Source organism: Candoia aspera, chromosome 2 (genome assembly GCF_035149785.1).
Source record: "Candoia aspera isolate rCanAsp1 chromosome 2, rCanAsp1.hap2, whole genome shotgun sequence".
NCBI lineage: Eukaryota > Metazoa > Chordata > Lepidosauria > Squamata > Boidae > Candoia > Candoia aspera.
Window position 1 is genome coordinate 150,372,664 of NC_086154.1, and position 14,735 is coordinate 150,387,398.

The following is a 14,735-nucleotide window of genomic DNA, read 5'->3' on the forward strand; positions in this document are numbered from 1 at the left end:
TTGCATGTTTTCAAACTGCTAGGTGGGCAGGAGCTGGGACGAGCAACGGGAGCTCACCCCGCTGCGCGGTTTCGAAGCGCCGACCTTCCGATCAACAGCTAAACCTCAAAAAAACCAAGATTATGGCAACCAGTTTGATTGATAACTGGCAAATAGAGGGAGAAAATGTAGAAGCAGTGAAAGACTTTGTATTTCTAGGTGCAAAGATTACTGCAGATGCTGACTGCAGTCAGGAAATCAGAAGACACTTAATCCTTGGGAGAAGAGCAATGACCAATCTCAATAAAATAGTCAAGAGCAGAGACATCACACTGACAACAAAGGTCCGCATAGTTAAAGCAATGGTATTGCCTCAAATTTCCTGCCTGAAATAACTACCTTCCTGATCTTCTGATAGGCCTTCTTCTGAGTGGATGAGGCACATATTATAATCTGCAAATAATTGTAATATGCTTCACATTGAGCTGTCCCTGAAGGCTATAGTTGCTCCAGAATGCAGCAGAGTAGTTACATGTGTCAGTTCACTCATACCACACCTCTACTCTGTGACTATAATGGTTACCAGTTGTCTTCCAAGTGCAATTCAAGATGCTGGCTCTCACCTTAAAAGCCCTTTATGGCTTAGGACCTAGGTATCTTTGGGACTGCTTACTCCCAAGTATACATCTCCATCCAATGAGATCAGGAAAAATGGGTTCCTTCAGGTTCCCTCTCTCAGGGAATGCCATCAGCAGGATCCACAAAATGGGCCTTTTCAAATGCTGCCCTCTGCCCCCCATTCCCCCAGTGATCTGTATGGCCCTGATGCTTCTGGTTTTTAGAAAGGCAGTTAAAACCCGGCCATCCCTAAGGCCTTGGGGTGGGTATGTTATGAGGTAGTTCCATCTGCATTGGGAAGGTATTCGTTACAAACCATCTACAACCCAAAAGCAAGCGACACGTTTGCTATCGTAGCGCAATATTTATTGTTTAATGGTACGATTGGTCATTGGCATATAATTGTACAGGTGGTCCTTGCTTAATGACCATTCATTCAGCAACCATTCGAGCTTACAACAGTGCTGAATGAGTTGTACTTACCACCTGTCCTCAAAGTTCCAGCCGTTGCAGCATCCCCGTGGTCATGTGATTGCGATCTGGGCACTTGGTGACCAGCTTGCAGTTATGATGTTGCAACCATCTTCACTGCCAGCTTTTGATTAGCAAATCATTGGGGAAGATGGCAGGAGGTGGCAAATGGTGACTATGTGATGTTATGCTTAACGACATTGTGGGATTTGTTTAATGAAAGCAACCAGAAATGCTAGAACTGCTGTTGCTAAGCAGTGCAGTCATGTGACATCGCACTTTACCATCACACTGTTTAGCTATGGAAATTCTGGTCCCAAGGATTACCTGTAACTGATTGGTTGTTATGGTTTATTTATTCCTGGTTATGTAGAGTATGGAAGCTGCTCAAGAGTTGACTACTATTGGAGCAACATACAAGTTCAATCAATCAATCTTTTGTGTAGAGAAGTATGTGTTGGTAGGAGTGAGAGGTGAAGAAGCAGCACCTGAACTGTATTTCCAAAAGCAACATATCAAGTTCTGTGACCAGAGTTCAACCACAGATGGCAGGCAGACGCTGTCACTCAATCTGGGAAGATCAAAGAAGTAGATATGACTTTATAGAGGAGATTTTACTTAAAAAGTTATCTGACAAAACTGTTGGCTAGTCAAAGCTTGGCAGCTGAAAATAATGCTTTCAGTCCCATTTTTCAGTGAGTAGATTGCTCCAGATACAGCAGGTGGCAGCACCAGCCAATCTCAGCTGATCTTGAGAAACAGGAAGCATAGTCAACTCTCGTTAGTACTTGGATGGAAGACCACCAGGAAACTTTGGGTAATAGAATAGACTGAGACATAAAAAAAAATACCATGGAAGAAAGCAACCCCAAATTATCTCCATACTGTTGATAAGACAACTACATGGATGTTTGCAGTCATCATATAGTGAGCTTTACTATTAAAAGTGCTTCCAATCTGTAATCTCAGTTACCTAACTCTATGTTTTCTGTGAAAGTAATTTTGTTGTGTTTGTCTGTACACTGTACAAAATGTGTATACAATATTGTCTATTACTCCTGAAGGAGTTATATCTAACCATATTAGATGAACAGGCACATTTTAGTACATGTGGAGTCTTTCTCCCCAACCCACCTTCCTATTTATTATTATTATTATTTTTAAATTAAGCAGAGGCTGAACTAACATGCCTTGGAAGTGCTGTACCTGTACTTGGTATTCCAAATCTTGAACAGAGTTGGTTATACTTAAAATGACCATATTTTCTTGGAAAAAATAAAGGACAAACCAGAAAAAGGGGCAAATCTGAAAGCGGTACATAAGGATAAAAAAAGTTTATAATTTTGCTTTATAAAGGAAAATTCAACAGCAAAACCAAGAAAATAAATAATTAAATTAAATAAATCTAAAGGGCAGCTTTCTGAAAGAAAGGACTGCCCTTTATAATAAAGGACATATGGTCACTGTAGTTACACTCTATTATCTCTGTGATTGCTTCAGCCTCTAATCTTTATTGCCTTTCTCCAGCCATGAAAATAAAAGGGGATCCACGATGCGCCTGGTCCCTTGACACAGAGGTAGCAGCATTTCAAGATTCCTGAGTTCTTCCACTCCCTCTTCTCATATCTAAGCACTGGGATGGCACACAAACAAACTTGTGGCCAGGCACTTTGTCCAAGCAAGCATGCTGTCACCCCTTGCAACTGGCAGTCAGTCTCTTGGCAAACACACTCTGGGCCACCTGCCAGTGACCTTCTTTCTCTCCTGCAATGCCAAACCTGCTCAGCTAGCACATTAGCTACTTCTAGAGAGGAAATTCACATTCCAGGCTGTCTGATGTTTCTGGACAGCATAGACTCTATTCCTTCTTGGAGTTAGGCTCCTGAGGTGAGCACTGCTGCCCTTGCAGTTTGTGTGAATGTTGCATTTCGGTATTGAGCTCAAGAAAAATTATTCCCCAGGTTGTAGTTTAATTTATATAAAATAATTTATATTACCTATGTTGGGAGGGGAGAGAGAGAGTACTTTCCTGCAGTCACAGATGGGGAAATTATATTTATTTTCTCCTGCACCCACACATCTTAAGAAAGTTTGCTCATCAGAAAGCATGGCAAAGGTAAGCAGCACTCCTCCAGTGTACTCTATGAGGTTTTACACCGAGGGAAACATTTTCTTTCGAGCACGAATAGCAAAAAAGTATGGATCCCACTCAAGCGCCCTGAAAGAGCTGCTTTCCTGAGTCACATTCTAACGTTGCAGCGATGTCAGGACAAGATTCTCGGGCTGAACGATACCTAATTCACTCCTCGTCCAGTTGCCCCCTCCCTCCGCGGGGGTTCAGTCCCCCACTACGCCGCGGCTTTCACAAACATTAGGGCTGGATTCCAGAGAGTTTGGAGCACGTGGCTGGCTCCAGAAAGCAAAGGGCAGAAGCTAGCGTGTATCATGTGAAGAGATACTGCCCAACTGTAGCTGATGCTTTAGCACGCCTACAATTGGTAGGCTGGCTGTAGCAATTGCTTTACGCATGGGGTGATCGACGCAAACCCACTCCTCGCCAATGCCCCCAGCCTCTGAGCTCACTTCCTCTTGCAGGCGGAGCGCCGAGACGCCGGATAAAAAGAGCAAAGCGTGCTTAAGCGGGTCTGGATATTGGGAGCTTCATCATGGCTAGCAGCTACGTTAAGCCGAAGGAGAAGACTCTGCAAACGCTAGGAGATATTGCTAATCGTCTTCGGATTCGCTCTATTCGCGCAACCTGCGCTTCGAACTCCGGGTAATCGAAGAGAAGGGATGCATATGGCTTTCTTTTCTGATGGAGCTTGTGATGTTCTCACCATTTTCCTGTACCGGGGGTTGCGTTTTTTTCGTTTTTTACATCTAAATGTAACAATGGAAAGGTTTCCTGGTACACTCTACAGTATTGCCCTCCACTCTAGGTTCGTGTGCGCGGAGGGGACGATGAACGTTTTATTGGGTTTTATTGGTCTCAGCAGGGCTGGTCACAGGCTTCAGTCAGTTCATAGGATGGAGGCAGGAGACGTTCTAAATTGGCTTGCAGAAATCCATTAATTTGAATAGCTCCTTTCTTCTGTTGATAGCTTTCCTTGAAGTTCATGAGCTACTCTCATTAACTAGCCTTACTCAGTCTATGTGTGATGTTGTGAGGCCTATCAGCGTAGGGTTTTTATTGCTTCCAGTAAACACAGAAGTCACAGGGGTGTCTTGTAACTGGATATTGTGTACTGAATTGTAAGTTCAATCCTAATAGCAATTTTGTGTCTCTGTGAGGGTCCCTGCGATTGAGTTTTTGTCGCTCTGCCTTTTAACCTTGCAGACACCCGACATCATGTTGCAGTGCTGCAGAGATCATGTCTGTGGTGTTCTTTCATACCATGCGCTACAGACCAAATGAACCAGGCCACCCCAGCAATGACCGCTTCGTGCTCTCTAAGGTGAGAGGAGTGGGCAGAATGTGGCAGGCGGTCTTCGTCTGGGGGATGGGACTGGATTGTAATGCTCAAGAAAGGCCACAGCTTGTTTCTTCCTGGCTGAGAGTTCAGCTCTGTTCTTTCTGCAGCACCCACATCTCAAAATAATCTTCTGGAAAACCAAAGAGACTACTATTTCATGGTTGTGATGGCTACTTTGTTTGCCCCTCACAGGGCCATGCTGCACCTGTGCTCTATGCTGCATGGGCAGAAGCTGGCTTTATCAAGGAGCCCGAGCTGTTAAACTTGAGGAAAATAGACTCTGACCTGGAAGGTCACCCAACTCCTGTAAGTACTCTTCTAAGACTAATGCTGGTGTTTTTTGTGAACTTGGGGGAAAAAAAAGTTGACCCATCTAGTCAACCATAAACCATAAATCTTAGATACACTATTTATGTTAAGTAAATTAAAATATTTCCTCTTTCAAAAATCTGTTCTGGTGTAAGTAGTTTCAAAAATTAGTTGCAGAAGATCAGCTTCTGTAGGATGTAACAATAGTACTGTTGCTTTTTCATGATGACATCTGGAGTTTAAAAGTTGGACAGCAGTAATGGTTTGTACCTGTGCTGTTGTGGATCACTGATGCAGAAGCTTAGCCTGTAAAATTTGCCTTGTTCTACTCTACAAATATTAAACTACCTATATATGGCAAGAGTGGGATTTGGTTATAGAATTACAGACTGGAGTGTATTTTGTTGGAATACAAGGGCACTAAAATAGGGTGTGCATATTTATATAATTATATTGGAGAAGATCCAAATTGTGTGTCTGTCCAGAATCGATAGAGGACAAAGGACTGATCTCATAAAGACTGATTTCTATGGAATGCCCAACAGGCTGTGGGTATTTATTCTGTTTGTAGAACTCTTTTTTTTTTTTTTGCTTAACAGAGGCTCCCTTTTGTGGATGTGGCCACTGGTTCATTGGGACAGGGTCTGGGAGCTGCCTGTGGAATGGCCTATACAGGGAAATACTTTGATAAAGCCAGGTGAGAAATCTGCAAAAAGTCTACATAATGAAGCCTGTTGCTTCTTTCACAGGAACTTTCTTGCCACTTTTCGTGGCTCTACTCCAAAGTCCACTGGGTGGCAAATAATGAGTAGTGGAAAAAACTCATTCCCCCCCCCCTTTTACTTGTTGGAGCTCATGTGTCTTGCTGTCTTCCAGTTACCGAGTTTATTGCCTGCTGGGCGATGGTGAATCCTCAGAGGGGTCAGTATGGGAAGCCCTACAATTTGGGTCTCACTATCAGTTGGATAATCTAGTAGCCATTGTTGATGTCAACCGGCTGGGACAAAGTGAAGCAGCACCACTGGGCCATGATACAGATGTCTATCGCAAGCGCTGTGAAGCCTTTGGGTAAGCGCTGCTGGCTGTGTTTGTCCTCATTCTGGTGGGAAGCCTGCTGCTTTTTGCCCCAACCTTTTCCTTTTCTGCTAGCTGGAATACTTGTGTTGTGGATGGTCATGATGTGGAGGAACTGTGCCAGGCTTTATGGCAAGCAAGTCAGCAGAAGAGGAAGCCCACCATGATTGTGGCCAAGACTTTCAAAGGGCGAGGAATCCCAGGTGAAAGTAGTCTCTGAATCTTGGGGATGGGAAAAGGTGATGATAGTCCTTGGATGTCACTTAGTAAATGTTCTCTGTCTTAGGTGTGGAGAATGCTGACAATTGGCATGGAAAGCCCATTCCAAAAGACAAAGTGGAATCTATTCTCCATACTATTCAGAGTCAAATCCAGACTAATGATGTTTGGAGTATCCAGCCACCTGTTCAAGATGTGCCACCAATCAGCACTGTGGATATCAGAATGCCTTCTTCACCTACCTATAATATAGGAGAAAAAGTACTGCATGGATTGGGCAGATTAATATGGCTTTTTCTTTCAGTCTTTGCAAATACTCCAAATGTTGTTCTTTGTCCTTTTTGTGGCATCCATCTTCATCAAGAGGTCTGGGTGACTTGGGTCTGAGGCAGAGCTCTTGCAAATTCCAGATTTATTTTTTTTTATGTGGAAAGCTTACCAACTTACTTAAGAATAGGTCTTAACTAGGGGCACACAATCAAAAAAAGTTGGGACAAAGGAGTAGATGGGACCTGGACAAAAATGGTCTTCATTTAATAAAGCTAATTAAATACAAGTACTTTGATTACTACTTTGCATGTATGCAATAATTTCCTGCTTTTAGCATGTAAAAATTAAAATGGTCAGTGCAGGGGATACTGGAGGCACACCCAAAGTTTTTTGAGGATTGCATGCAAACCTGAGCCTCAGTTTACGTCAAGGGAAACCTTTACCTTTACTAAAGTCCAGTCGAATCCGACTCTAGGGGGCGGTGCTCATCTCCGTTTCTAAGCCTTGGAGCCGGTGTTGTCATAGACACTTCCGGGTCATGTGGCCAGCATGACACGGAACGCCGTTACCTTCCCGCCGAAGCGGTACCTATTGATCTACTCACATTTGCATGTTTTCGAACTGCTAGGTGAGCAGGAGCTGGGATTAACAACGGGAGCTCACCCCGCCGCGCGGTTTCGAACCGCCGACCTTCCGATCGACAGCTCAGCGGTTTAACCCGCAGCGCCACTGCGTCCCTAGTGAGCCTCAGTTTAGACACATCAATTTTAATACTTCTTCTTCTCTGTTTCATCCCTCTTCTAGTACAGCAGTTTAATATAAAATGCCTATATTCTAATGTCTATCCTACACTGCTTTTCATGCAGTGACGTCTTGGAAGCTTTTCCTAGCTAAAATAAATGGAGTTTTTTCTGGCTTGTCACTAGGAGTTAGACAGGAAGAGTGCAGATGTTCATAGAAGTGTAATGTTCATCAAATGCACTTAGGTGATCCTTTTGACTTGGTGGTAAATTAAATGTCTTGCAGTGGATTGTGATGTGATTTTTTTCTTTTGTCAGGTGGCCACCCGCAAAGCCTATGGTTTAGCCCTGGTAAAACTGGGAAAGGCTAACAAGCATGTGGTTGTCTTGGATGGTGACACTAAAAACTCCACTTTTGCTGAGCTTTTCAAACAGGCCTACCCAGAACGCTATATAGAGTGTTACATTGCCGAGCAGAACATGGTGAGTCTGAAAATATGAAATGGATTGGTGAATCTTGTGGAATGACACCTTCTTATAACACCATTTTTTGTGTGCTGCAGGTTAGTGTGGCTCTGGGTTGTGCTGCTAGGAATCGCACCATTGCGTTTGCCAGCACCTTTGCTGCCTTTTTCACTCGAGCGTTTGACCATATCCGGATGGGTGCTATCTCACAGTCAAACATTAAGCTTTGTGGGTCACACAGTGGGATTTCTATTGGTATGTGCTGCCTGATATCTAAAGCCCTTTTATTTAATTACTAATAATTAGTTTTAAAGCTTGTTGTTTCTCCAGGAGGGTGAGGGCCATCACAAATGGCTCTCCTTTCTGTTTTACCATCACAGCAGTCCTATGCTGTAAGATAGGCTGAAAGGAAATAACTTGACCCAAAGTTGTTCAGTAAGCTTCTTGACTACGTGGGGATTTGAACATAAATCTCTCTAGTCTTCATCTGATTATGATGGCCACATGCTGGCACTTTCCTATTTATTTACATAGCCTGCAGTTGATAAAGATATTTAAAAACAGAAGACTGTTATTAACTGAAGAGCAAGAATATGGTGCAGCAAGGAATATTGACTGTTTCTCTGTTTGTTTTTTTCTTCCTTTCGGTGATCTTGAACACACATATTTGGGAGTCAGCTGCTTGTCTTAAACATAACAGGGAGGGAGGTGCAGAATCCTGAGTTCCGAAAGAATGTTGGCTTTAGTATTGCAAAGACAACATGTTAATCCTAAGAATGATCTTTTAGGTTTTAGTTAGCTGTACACTGGAACTGAAGGGTGGTTATTATTAATAGTTCTATTTAATGATAATAGTTAAGATTTAATGTTAACAGACTAACACTGGGAAAGCAGAAATTGTTTAACATGTAAAACCATGTATCAGTGGATTGTTTCTCTTCTAGCCTAACCCTGTCAGGATGATAATGCTTTGTAATATTGCTTTATAGAGTGCTTGCAGAGTGTTTTGGGATTTCTGCTTTATTCTCTTTGCTTTCTTTCATGTACTCAGGGTACCAAATGCCTGTACTTTTGGAGGTACTAAAGCAGCCAGCTCCACCTGAGAGAAGGTTCTTGATCTGTAAATAATTTGACTGGCCTTCTGTAATTTTCATAAACAGTTGAATTAAGCAATTGTAGGCTAAATCTCAGAGGCCTAGAACCACAGAAGTTTCCAAGTTAATCCTGTGTTGCCCTATATACCTGGAGTATTACTATTCCTAATATTGGGAAGTATTCATACTCCCAAATGCATGATATACTTCTTGAATGCATACTTTTCTGTTATATGGCAAGTGGTTTATTCAACTTCTTCATTCCCAGGAGAGGATGGGCCCTCTCAGATGGCCTTGGAAGATCTAGCCATGTTCAGAACTATTCCAGGTTGCACCGTGTTCTACCCAAGTGATGCAGTCTCCACTGAGCATGCTGTTTCTTTGGCAGCAAACATTAAGGTATGTGGGTAAAGAATGTTACTTCAGGTGTTGGTCTTGGCCACACTTCCACCTGTCATGGTTGAGGCATTGTCATTGAATTAGGGAGGTAAATTGGGGGTTGTTCTAGAATTAGAAGCCATAATTTGCAACAATGCTTCTTGCTCATGGCATTTTCTTGTAAGATCTTTTATCCTGGCCATCAGAAAATAAGTTGAGGGCTATTTCATTTATTTGTTTATTTCAAACTCTTTTACGCCACTTCAAAACAAATCTAAGCATTCCACAAAAGTTAAATTCATAATAATACATCAAGCCAACAGCAAAAACAAACTAAAACATTCAATACTGTAAATACATGCATATATCAGAAAACAAGAGCTGAAATAATTATAAAACCATAATAAGCATTAATGACATCCATTCTAGATACTTAACTTTGCAGTCTCTCTTAAACACCAGGATTTCACAAGCCGATTAAGGCTGTAAGAGCTGGTCCAAACCAATGCAGCAGCTTTCCTATTGGTTGTCGTCCTGATTTTTTTTTAGTTTTATCTTTGATCTGAGATTGTAATTAGTGTACATATTTTGAGAGTAGTTCCTCAGGGTATTCTATATGCTTCCAGTGTGGTATCTTCCATTCTTTACTTAGATTATATATCATTCTGTGATAGATTTGCCCTAAAAAGTGGTTAAGGTGCTTTGCATAAATCTCTACATTACTGTGCTTTTTAGATAACATTTTTGGTACAATTCTTTAAAACCCTTCTATGATCTATGTTTTATTTTTGCTAAGATCTGTTTCTTCTTCTGAAATTTCCATACTGCTCCTTAGGGAATATGCTTCATTCGTACCAGTCGTCCAGAGACTCCTGTCCTGTATTCTCAGGAAGAAAAGTTTGGGGTTGGCCATGCCAAGGTAAAGGAAAGCATATGCTTTCTAGTTCTATTTCAGCTTTCAAAGATCCAAAGAAAGAACCCTGGTGTTAGATAATTTGGCCTATAATGGTGGTGGAATGTTTAGTGTTCCCTTGAACAGTGCCCTACACCATGAATTGAAATGCACTGGGAAAGAATTATGGCATCCAAAGATTTTTTTTTTCCTCCAAGCAAGTAGCTTAGCTTCAGATATAACGTGGAATACAGTCTTAATTTAGTTATAAGTGGTATGAAATAGCAGATGCTTAGGGCAAACCAAGGGCAGATTCTATGCAGAAGAGTGATCCTATATTCTATAGCCAAACCTTTAACATAGACCAATGCCCCAAAACAGACTGACTAGTCCAAAGGAATATATAAGTTATTGCTTCAAGTAGCGTGTGTACCTACCATTAGGTGGCAGAAGACTGACGCTGTTCTGGCAATAACATTTTTTACTTATCCTAGCGTCTGTAAGCTTTCCACAAGTAAGGGAGTTGAGTTCCTGTTTTTCCTAGCTGTAGAAATTAAGTCCCTGAAACTTGAATTTAGATTTAGCTCAGACAAGGCAATATTAAAGTGACAGTATCCAGACAGAAACTGTTTAAATGAGGGTAGTTTAGATGTCTTGGGTGGAACAAGAAAGTTGATTTTTCGATGTTGGCTTGGCTTCTAGCACAATTATTTTATCATCTTGGTGCCTTGGAAGAGTCATTCATTTTGTGCACTGTATATGAAAGTTGTAGTTGAACATGGATTTGGTGATAGATGTAGTCTAACCACTAAGGGCAGGTTGTTCTCCATATGCAGTATACTTTCTCATGATTATTTAGAATTTGATCTTGAAAAAACAGTTTCCTCTTGGATTGGATAGCACTCCTTTTGGGGGGGGGTTTCAGTGTTGCTTTATCTCTGCTGTAGGAATAGACAGCCACCTGCTAGTGGGTCAGATGTCATCCACCAGGCCTCTTCAGCTAACTCTTGATGACCTGCATTGAAAATTGTAGGAAATGGTGTTTGCAGGCAAGCATGTTAGGGAGGGTGCATGTCAACAGTGGAGTGTCTGCCTACACTGATGTTTTCTTCGTACTTGCTTGGAATATATTAATTCTTAGATCAAAAATACTTCCACTTCTCTTATTCTGTAGGATTTTAGTTTAGCATGTTAGTGGGCTAGGTATCTTCTGAAAATGCTGTGTCTCTTGATTACTTTCTATAGGTTGTTCGTATGAGTGATGCTGACAGGGTTACTGTTATTGGAGCAGGTGTCACACTTCATGAGGCCCTTTTAGCTGCTGATGAACTCTCCAAACAAGGTAGTGGAATACTGGAGCTTTGGAGATGATAAATCCAATCGTATATTGACTTAATCTTCTGTATTATATACAATTATTTGTTTCATCCTTCTCATTAGTATTTTGCTTTTTCCTAGGGATTCATATCCGGATAATTGATCCATTTACAATCAAACCTTTGGATGCTGATACCATCATTTCTAATGCCAGAGCCACTGGGGGACATATCATTACGGTTGAGGATCATTACAAAGAAGGTAAGTAGTTGACTACATTTTTTCAGACGTTCTTGGGGGAAGTTGTAAGGATGCACTTGCCCAGATCCCCTATTTTAGTAGCCTTTTTTTTTTTTAACAAACTAATTTTGCTTCTGCAGTTGCCAACATTGGTTATATGTTGATACTGGAAACTACTAGACTTTTTCAGGTGTTTCTCAGTAGTTTAGAAACACTATTCCTGTGCCTTGTAGAGAAAAATTATACATTGGGAGTACAACCCCTGAGCTGCAGGTTAATATGGCCTACGAATGGCTGCCAGGTGGTCGTTCGCTTTCTGTTAAAACAGAGGTGGCATCCTTTTTGTTCCTGTGGGCTACCTATGATGCCAGATGGTGAGTCAGCAGCCATATGTGCATAGCCTCTTATTCCTCCCCTTATGTTGAAGTCCCGAGTCCAATGGTGTTTCCTTGCATCACACCAAACAGCTGCTCAACATAGTGTTAGAAATGTGATAGCACTCTTTTCAGCTTTAGCAGTATATTTCTATTATAGCTAAACACTAGAGGGCTACAATGAGACAGTACTCCAATAGCCTGCCGATCAGCCATTTGGCATACGAGTGAAATGTCACTGAAGAGGAAAGCTCAGCCTGACCACATGTTCTTACTGCCTACCAAATGGTTGATTAGTGAGCTGTCAAAAGTGAGAAAGTAGTATAAATGGGATAAATAATACTTTTTGTAGACTGTATTGGAGGCTTCTGGATTTTATAAAGACTGTAATTTTGCCTTCTTGTGACTTAATATGAGACTTCAGGTCTCTTTAACATACGAATGCTCTGAACCTTATTAAGTCAAGTTGAGTTTATTAAGTGGCATCCATGCTGCTTAAGCTTGTAGGCTTCTCCTGTGAAAAGAGGCAACAATCTCAACTGGTTTGTAAAACAAGCTCTTGTGTGCTTTTGTTCATAGTCAGAATGCGAGGCAATGCATGGCTAAAGAGCTTCTACTATATAATTGAAAGAAAAATAGATGCTTTTCTTTGCACTCTCAGAGCCAACCAAGAAAATAAGCATCTGTCTTTATAAATTCCTTCAGTTTTAATGTTCCTTAGAGTCCCTAAGTTTCTCTTTCTGACTGATGTATATAGGACAAAAAGACAGAGGTTTGAATGCTACTAAAAAATGCAAATACTATATCTTGATGGGTTCAGTTCATGGGGGGAGGTGTACATGTGATATCTTTGTAATTCAAACTTTCATATGAAGCTGCTAAAGAGTGGACTGCACCAAACGTGCTCTGAGAGAAAATCTCCATTTATGTCCATCCCTTCTTCCTTCTTTCTCTAGGTGGTATTGGTGAAGCTGTGGCTGCAGCTGTCTCAGGAGAACCTGGTATTCTGGTTCAGAGTCTAGCTGTGTCAGGTGTGCCTCGGAGTGGAAAACCTGCTGAGCTCCTAGATCTCTTTGGGATCAGTGCAAAACACATAATAACAGCTGTGAAGAGCACCTTTGCCAATTGATTTGACAGGGATGAAGGAAAGAAGGGTTATGTATGAAGTTATGAAAATGGATTCTGAAGAGCAGGATGACAGCTGCTTGGTTCTCTAGTCAACCAGAAGTTCCCCCTTATGATTCCCAGACATGCATTGTCTAACTATATTTTAAATTTTTGACAATTGCAGTTAATACTAATTTCATGGACTTGGACCTGATTCTAAGTGCAAATAAGCTTAAAATTGTTTTGTAACACAGTTCCCCTTCCATCAGTAAGCCATTCCTTCTCATTTTTAATTGTAATTGCACACTAATTGGGTCTGACTGCTCCACATGGACCAAATATTGCTCATCTTACCAGAGCTTGTGGTTACCTTTTCTTTTGCTTGATTCCTATCCTACTTGACTTTTCTCTCTTCGGCCTGACATTCCAAAACTGAGTTGGGTAGACTTTCCATGGGCTATTTCCTGCCTGAAGGAGTTAACACATAATTAGTTTTTATTTAACAAAAATACAAATAACTCATGGGAACATGGTCATCTAAATTCTTCAAGTATATATTACTAATGCTGTTGTCTTTAAGCAGTTTGGTGTAGTTAAGTGTTGGAGTGGCACCAGGGAAATGCAGGTTTAAGTCCACCCTCCTCTACAGTAGCTTACTTAGTGATTTGGGCTATTCATATACTCAGCCCAACCTACCTCACAAGTTATTGTGGGGAAAATGAAACAGGGAGCTCTTTGTATGCTGCCATGAACTCCTGGAGGAAAAGCAGGATATAAACTTAACAAATCCGCAGACTTAAATGTGACCAAGATAATGTTTCTGTTTTACATGTGTTTTATTGCCATCTAGCAAATCAATAAACAAATTATAAATTTATTGTGGATGATTTGTGTATTTATATTGGAAATACTTAAGGAGAAAATGTGAAATAGTGTGCAATAGTCTATTTAAGAACTGAGTAAGATTTTATACATAAAACTTACAGTATTTTGATTTTTTTCCCCTTCTCTCTAATGGGAGCGTCACATTTAAGCCCAGCTTTCCAAAAACACTCTTGATTTATCATGAACAAGTATGTACATTGTTTCCACTTGATTTTCTTAAATAGGAGCAGCAAACAAACAACACAGACACCTTTTTAACAAGTTAGAAGCTGTATTCTAAGCCTCTGATTACTGCTAGTAGTTAACTAGCAGCTAGAGCATCTTCAATTGAATACAGTGTATTGAATAAAAGTAGTGGGGGATATACAAAGCAGACTTGATTGTAGTATTTGTATGACTCAGTTTTCTGAGTTTGCATCACATTGAACCATAAGCTGACCATGTAGCTTGGGAATACTAAGCTCAATTGTGATTGTGTAGACAATTTGTGATACAATCTGTGTACTACAAAGGGCAGAAATAACCAATTTTGCACGATAAAAATGCATCAACTTTAACTACAAATTACACAAGGGGAACCATGTCTGATTACTATGGATAAGAAATTCATGTATGATAAACTTCGTTTTCTAGGCCTTTTTTTCCTGTCAGTTTTGTATACTGTATGTGTAGCGATGTTGTTACTATTAAAGGTTATGATGATGCTCTTAAAGACTTCAAAGTACTGGTGACATACTATGATGCATAGTATCACATATTTAACACTACTGGCTGGATGCCAATCATCTGCTAGGCTAAAATGTTGGGTAGTTTGTGGTTCTACCTGTTGT

The 14,735-nt window shown here is 40.9% G+C and overlaps 1 protein-coding gene across 1 annotated transcript; it reads left to right on the forward strand.

Moving 5' to 3' along the window:
- Window positions 1-3,521: 3,521 nt before the first annotated feature.
- TKTL1 (transketolase like 1) lies at window positions 3,522-13,897 on the forward strand. The gene is made up of 14 exons (XM_063294243.1): window positions 3,522-3,844; window positions 4,406-4,523; window positions 4,734-4,847; window positions 5,450-5,547; window positions 5,727-5,918; window positions 6,000-6,127; window positions 6,211-6,404; window positions 7,472-7,636; window positions 7,717-7,873; window positions 8,981-9,111; window positions 9,926-10,009; window positions 11,228-11,324; window positions 11,441-11,560; window positions 12,870-13,897. Exons 1-14 carry the CDS (start codon window positions 3,735-3,737, stop codon window positions 13,040-13,042), a joined length of 1,881 nt encoding a protein of 626 aa, XP_063150313.1. The 5' UTR covers window positions 3,522-3,734; the 3' UTR covers window positions 13,043-13,897.
- Window positions 13,898-14,735: the final 838 nt, after the last annotated feature.